Below are 7,173 nucleotides of genomic sequence, written 5' to 3'. Positions count from 1 at the left end.
CATAAGGAGTGGAATGATTGAGTAAAAGAGTGGACAATCGATTAATAAGATGAATTGCATGACAAATAGCATAAGACCAGTATGGTAGAGGGAGATGAGACTGAAAAATGAGAGCTCTAGCTACATTTAAGATGTGTTGATGTTTTCTCTCAACAACACCATTTTGTTGAAGATTTTCAACACAAGTCCTTTGATGTAAATACCTTTTTCTTGATAAAATGATGTCATAGCAAATTCTGCTCCATTGTCAGATCTTACACATTTGACAGTTTTCTGAAATTGATTTTCAATCATAATGATGAAATTCTGTAAAGCCTTTCTAGCTTCACTCTTGGTTTTTAACATCAAGGCCCAAGTAAAACGAGAAAAATCCTCAACAATAGTTAAAAAATATCTATGACCATGAATGGAAGGAATAGAATATGGACCCCAAATGTCTACATGAATCAATTGAAAAATACAAGTAGTTTTGGTATTGCTGTGAGAGTAAGGCAACTTATGTTGTTTAGCATAATGACAAGTGTCACAAGGATCAATGTCCTTAGCCAGAATAAAAGAAAATTTGATAGCCATATGTTTCAAAGTAGAATAAGGTACATGACCTAATCTATGATTCCATAGGCTAGAAGCATCAGTATTATTTGCAGAATGGTAAAAAACAGAAGAAGAAGAATTCTTCAAGATCTTGAAATCCTTGAAGCCCTTTTCTCTACTTGAAGACTTCATCACATACAATCCTTCAATCTGATCAGCTGAACCAATCATCACATTGGTATTAATCTGTTTAATGAGACAATAGGAATTTCGAAAAATTAGATAACAAGATATGTTGTTGACTAATTTGGTGACAGATATCAAATTAACATGAAAGGAAGGAACAAATAATACTGAAGTGAGTGTCAAGGTTGGAGAAAACAGAACAGTTCCAGAAAAATGAGCAGTTGTGTGTGAGCCATCTGGTAAGGTGATAGAAATTGGATTGATTTTGGTCATTGAGATAAAATTGGAGGGAACATAACTGATGTGATCAGTAGCTCCAGTGTCAAGTAACCATGTGAAAAGAGAAATACCTGTAGGGTTGACTGTGTTAGTGTTCAAAACAGCAGTACGAACAAGATTGGTGGAACTGAGAGGAGTTTCTTCAACAGAAGAACTTAATTGCAAACCCTTACTCAAATTTTGATATTCATCTTGAGGAATGGTGACCATGGCATCAGGAATGTCACCACTGTCAATGATATCAGCATCAGTTTGAGAAACGAAATTAGCATTGGATGAAACTGTGGGCTTGAAACCTTGAGGATATCCATGCTTTTGGTAACAAGTGTCAACAGTGTGGTTTGGCTTTCCACAATATGTACAAATTTTAGTAGGACCACGTCCCTTATTGAAGAAAGAAGGGGATCCACGACCCCTACCACGACCAAAATTCTGTCTTTGGGGATTGTCAGAAAAGCTATTGAAAGCTTTAGATTCTGATGTGAGATCAGGTAAAATTTCACAATGCATTTGTCTCTCTTGTTGCACAATCAGAGAGAAAACTCGTATTAAATTGGGAAAAGGATCCATGAGCATCACTTGAGATCTTACAGGAGCATATTGCTCATTTAGACCTTTGAGAAAACGAACCACCTGATCACGGTCCCTATATGTTCGCATCAAGGTATAACCTCCACAAGTGCATTGAGCAGCACAGCTACAAGCAGGTAAGGGTTTCAAATTGTCGAGTTCATCCCACTTGATCTTCATCTGAGTGTAAAACTCAGTAACAGAACGATCACCTTGTTGCATTTTATATATGTCTTCTTGTAAATCAGAGATTCGAAAAATATCAGAATGAGAAAATCTTCCTCGAAGATCAGACAAAGCATCACTAGCTCTATCTATCCACAGTATGGATTGCGCAATAGAACTACTGATAGAACGATGAATCCAAGATAAAACTATCATATTGCAACACTGCCAAACTGGAAATGTAGGATCATTTTCCAGTGGACGTGCAAGAGAACCATCAACAAAACCTAATTTGTTCTTGGTTAAGAGAGCCATAGTCATGGATCTGGCCCAAGAATGATAATTCCTCTCATCAAGAGGAGGAGAAACTAACACCAAGCCTGGACTCTCGCTTGGGTGCAGAAAGAAAGGATTACCTGGATTTGTGTAAAAATCCGGGAGAATATTGTTCAAATTCGCCATGGAAGAAATGAACTTGGAGAAGGAAGATCAGCAAGAGACGAAAACAAATTCAACGGAAGGAGAAGAAATCTGATACCATCTTATGATGTATAGATCTTCAACATGCAAGAACGAAAGATGAAAAATCTTGATATGCAAGATGAGAGAAGAAGAAGAAGAAGAAGCCAACACGAAATTAAAGTGTTTCTGTATATTAAGTTAATGAACCAGTTAACCAAAGAATGGTTATATACAACTCGTGAAGGAGAAGAGGAAAAGAATACAAGAATAATGCTAACTAACTCTAACCAATCTTTAACTGAATTAACAAACTAAAACTAAATCAATCAAGTGGTGTTGGGCTGAGCCCTTTCTTCTGTTGAGCCAAACCGGCAACAATTAGTACTGCTACACAAAAAAACGAAACTATTGCGTTCCCTCTCTCACTTCTCTTTTCATTCTCTTCTCTTCGTCTTTCAGCTCTCCAAACCCTAGAAACTTCCAATCGAAGCTATTCATCTCGATTTTTTGTTTAAGTGCTGTTTTATTCTTTGGTTACTATTTTTTTTATCCGTTGTTCGGCATTTTCTTTCTCATTTTTTTGTTTCATTCATTGTTGTTTTTTCAGCATATGAAGAGGTCTCAGAGTAAAATCGCCTTGAAGAATGGCAGCAAAGGGGATGAGGTTGACGAGAATGTGAGAGAATCGAAGCATCCTCCATTGCAGCGGAGAGCCAGTGCTCGCGTCCAAGCGATTATGCAGAAAGCAGCTGACGAGCTTGAGGTCGTAGAAGACAAAAATGAAGGTAGCGAGATGGCCAAAGAGAACAAGCTCCATAGAAAAAGTCGTAGTGAAGAGAGTGTTGGTGAGGCAGAGGTAGTAGAGGTAGACGTTCGTGAGGTCGAGGTTGTGGAAGGAAGTGTGTATATGGAGAATGAAGTTGGTGTTTCAGCTGAGAGGAGTGAACCTCTCAGTGTTGACGAGACAATTAGGCTGTTTAATGAGCATTACCTTTCTCATCTTCAGGTTTGTTGCGTGTTTGAACCCGATCTGGGATTGGACTTTGGTTCTTTTGTTTGTTGATTTGGTTGAGTCTATTTTGTTAATTTGGCCTCTTCTGGTGGTTGAAGAAAAAGAAGAAAAAGCCGGAAGTGTGCGCCAAGCTTGAGGTTGAGGATGTGGGAGGAAAGGAGGATACTGAAAATGCAGTTGGGGTTTTGGCTAAAAAGAGTGACTCTGTTAAGGTGAAGGAAACGATTAGGTTGTTTAACAAGCACTATCTTCATTTTATTCAGGTTTGTTGCATCTCGCACTCTTTAGTCTAGTTGATTCACTTTGGTCTTTGGTATGCTCTGGTTGAAGCTATGTTTCTAACACGTACAGGAAGAAGAGACGAGATGTGGGAAGATACAAGCTGAAAGGAAAGAAGCTAAAAAGGTTTCAAAATCTAAGGTTGGTTTATTATTAAGCACTGTTTGTTATTTGTGTGTTATCATATTTATGTCGTTATCTCTCCCCCAACATAAATTATAAGAAAAAAAAAATGCTTACGAGTCCATTTCTTATGTGAAATAATTCTGTAATGATCTTACTTGGGGATGGAAATTTTGAACTGTGTGCTACTATAAATATTGTATATTACTTTTCCTTTGATTGGAACTTTTGGTGGTTGGTTGTCTTTAGTCTGCTACCAGCTGAAACCGACTATTAGCTGCTTGCCCTACTAGGTTTTTTAGTGATAACAGGCTTTTTGCTAGGTATGACTCTGGACTTTTGGATGGGTATTAGCAAAATTTTCTTACAAGTATTAAGCTGCATTTTATTTCATTATTGGGCTAAACTATAATAGCATAACACTTGGGTCTATGCAGTGTCCGGCTCACATTTTTGCCCCCACCTCTTTTCCAATTTTAAGTTGGGAAGTTTTTTTTTTTTTTTTGATAACAAGTTGGGAAGTTTTTTACATAACAGATATTGTGTCTTCATGCAAACATCATTTACTGCTTGAATAGTTTTGTCATACAAGGCAAATATGCTAAATGTTTCTACCTTGAACGTTGTCAAACTTATTTTTGAATTCCCAGTTATAGTTTAATACTTAAAATGTATTTCTTTTTCCTTTTTGGTGAAGTGGTAGAAAATGTGCTTTTGTTAGTAGTGTGTTTCAATGTCTGTTAAGAGCTTTAAATCTTACTTCATTGTATATTGAAATTTAAAGCTGAACTGTTTCGCTGAGTTTTTTTTTTTTGTTTTGTTTTATTAATCATTTTACAATAAGCTAGCAACAAAACTTCTTGTGTTTTTTTTTGGTAAATAAAACTTCTTGTGTTAATTTATGTAGAAAGGCGCTCCACCTGAAGATTTAAAGTCCAAAGCCAAGAGGCCTGATTTGAAGGCCATGTCAAAGGCAAGTGAAATATAAATTTTTTTTTAGCGGAATCTTGATTGCAGGTGTCATAATAATTGTTTATGTGATGATCAAGTATAGCATTTTGCTTTCCTGGTATTTTTCAACAGCATTGTGATGAAATTACCTTATTCTTCTTTTGTCTATCCTTGTTCTTTCTCTTGTAGTGATTGATGCCTAATATCTTATCAATTTTTTTTAATTGGTTAGTTAAGAGAGGTCTCTTAGTAACAATCTACTAGACTACTTTAATGACATAATATCTCTTAATTATGTGAAATAAACTTAAGTTTATTTTTTGATAATGTATAGTCTTAAATTTATTAATTTTGTTTTATATCATTTGTTTTGATTTGATTAATTGAAATTGATTAAATTGTAAATTCCAAAAACACTGCTCTTGTTATCTTTTAACACTATTTTCAAATTGGAGATTGTTGACAGATGAATAATAATAATGAGATACTGTACCCTGTGAAAAGAGTTGGCAACATTCCAGGTTGTTAGCTTCATCTTGTGTTGCTCTAACTGCTAGTCTTTTTTCATCTAAATGATATTATCTACATATTATCTCTCAATTCTCACAAATGTTATTTCTTATAATTAGCTTATCATATGCACGGTGAAATTTTGTTGTACTTGATAGTTCCTCATTTAGTGATTGTAATTTTTCTCTTAATGGCAGGTGTTGAAGTTGGGTATCAATTCTATTCTCGTTGTGAAATGGTAGCAGTTGGCATGCATAGTCATTGGTTAAACGGGATTGATTGTATGTTCCTGCACAATAAAAAAAAGGTAATGCAATTTCTTTTTGGAATGTTGTATTTTCTTACTCTAATTTGGTTGGAGCATTAAAGATCACAAATTATACATGCATTTATCATACAATATATTTTTGAATTGAATGTTCAATATAAATCTATATTAGATGTTTACTTTTTCTCTCTTGATTGTCACAGCACAACAGCTATAAATTCCCTGTTGCTGTGTGCATTGTTTTGTCTGGCATGTATGAGGATGATGTGGATAACACTGAGGATATTGTGTACACTGGTCAAGGTGGGCATAATCTGACCGGTGATAAGCGTCAAATTGTGGATCAAAAATTAAAGTTGGGTAATCTAGCACTCAAGGTGGGTAGGCATTTTGATGATATCTCAATACCTTTGAAATATGATAATAACTTGTTTCCTTTTAGTGGTATAATTGATAGATTAATTTTGCTATCTGCTTCATTAAAAAATGGGAATTATGGATTGTTTTTTGGTGGAAGGTTTATGCTATTGTACATAATAATAATGTCTGCAATGGTTGGTACATAATTAGAATCATATATATTTACAAATTATAAAATTAGAATGGGATTTGTTTAGTTGGGTTGAACTGGTGATGTTCAACTGATGGTAGCTGGTGTTTTTATCTACGGATGCTCAATAAAGATGTCTAATAATGATGAATCACTATCTCCGGCCAACAACTTAATGAGTAATAATCAGGGGTGCATGTGTGAGTTACTTGCGAAGTGAGAAGAAGGGAATGAATGTGCTTTGGGCACAAGATATGCGAGTGTGAAGGTTGTAAACATGGTGGTAAATCCTGTGAATAATGAAAAGATTATCCCCTCATTCACTCTGGGGTGTTATATAGATGAGGTGTAGGGAGGTCATGCACATAGTGGGTGTTTTGTAGGTGACTAGTGATGTGATAGTGTGCTTAGTGGGTAGTTATGTGTAGTGGAGGGCAGTTGAGAGAGAGTGGTGTAGTGGAAATGCATAATGTATGTCTAGAAGTGGGGAGAGGGAGTTGGGACCATTTAACTGGTCCAGAACAGGATTATATCATGCACAATTTGGTTTCATTCCGGAAGAACAGAAATAACCTGCCATGGATTCTTATTTTTGTTTTTGTAAACTTTTATTTTCATGCATTGTTGAAATTATTGAAGTGATATTGTTTATGAATCATGTTATTTGTTTTGGGAATAGGTTGTGTTTGTGAAATGCTATTTATATATCTTACGTTATATTTTTGATTATTTGTATTTGGGTAAGATTCCTTTTCCTTTACAATTGAACTCTATTTGTTGTACAAGGGCTCGTCTAACCTACATTGATCTCAATTATAGAACTGCGTTGAGCAATTAGTTCCTGTTAGGGTGGTTCGTGGTCATGAATCTTCGAGCAGTTACTCTGGTAAAGTCTACACTTATGATGGTTTGTACAAGGTAATTCTTTGAAAATATTACTCAAACATGTTTCTTACCTTTATTCCAAACTAGTTGGGGTCTATGGCATATGAACCCAAATGAAAAGTGCAAAAAGATTGAAAAAAAAAGTTAAAAATAAAATTTAAAAAATATAAATAACATTATCCATAAAAAATAGTTGTGAACAAACGGGAAAAATAAATTAAAAGAAAGTGAAAATAAAGATACATAAGAAGACACAAAAGAATAAGAAAGTAAAAATAAAAAAATATACTGACAAAAAAAAGTAAAATAAAAAAGGAAAGAAATTTAAAAAAAGGACAAAGATAAAAGGGGAGGTAAATAAAGAAAGAGAGATAAAGAGGAAAAAGACTAAAAAAGGAT

The 7,173-nt window shown here is 34.8% G+C and overlaps 1 protein-coding gene across 1 annotated transcript; it reads left to right on the top strand.

Moving 5' to 3' along the window:
* Positions 1-2,591: 2,591 nt before the first annotated feature.
* LOC133304389 (histone-lysine N-methyltransferase, H3 lysine-9 specific SUVH4-like) lies at positions 2,592-6,807 on the top strand (the record flags this gene model as incomplete). The annotated part of the gene is made up of 8 exons (XM_061504422.1): positions 2,592-3,202; positions 3,307-3,471; positions 3,560-3,628; positions 4,518-4,583; positions 5,028-5,082; positions 5,269-5,378; positions 5,543-5,716; positions 6,709-6,807. Coding segments are annotated over exons 1-8 (1,134 nt in total), but the record flags the coding sequence as incomplete, so codon positions are not given.
* Positions 6,808-7,173: the final 366 nt, after the last annotated feature.

The sequence above is a fragment of the Gastrolobium bilobum genome, unplaced genomic scaffold (genome assembly GCF_033153095.1).
Source record: "Gastrolobium bilobum isolate Gb01-03AN ecotype WA unplaced genomic scaffold, APGP_CSIRO_Gbil_v1 utg47963, whole genome shotgun sequence".
Lineage (NCBI taxonomy): Eukaryota > Viridiplantae > Streptophyta > Magnoliopsida > Fabales > Fabaceae > Gastrolobium > Gastrolobium bilobum.
Note: the sequence above shows the minus strand (reverse complement) of the source record. Positions and strands in the feature narration are given on the sequence as shown.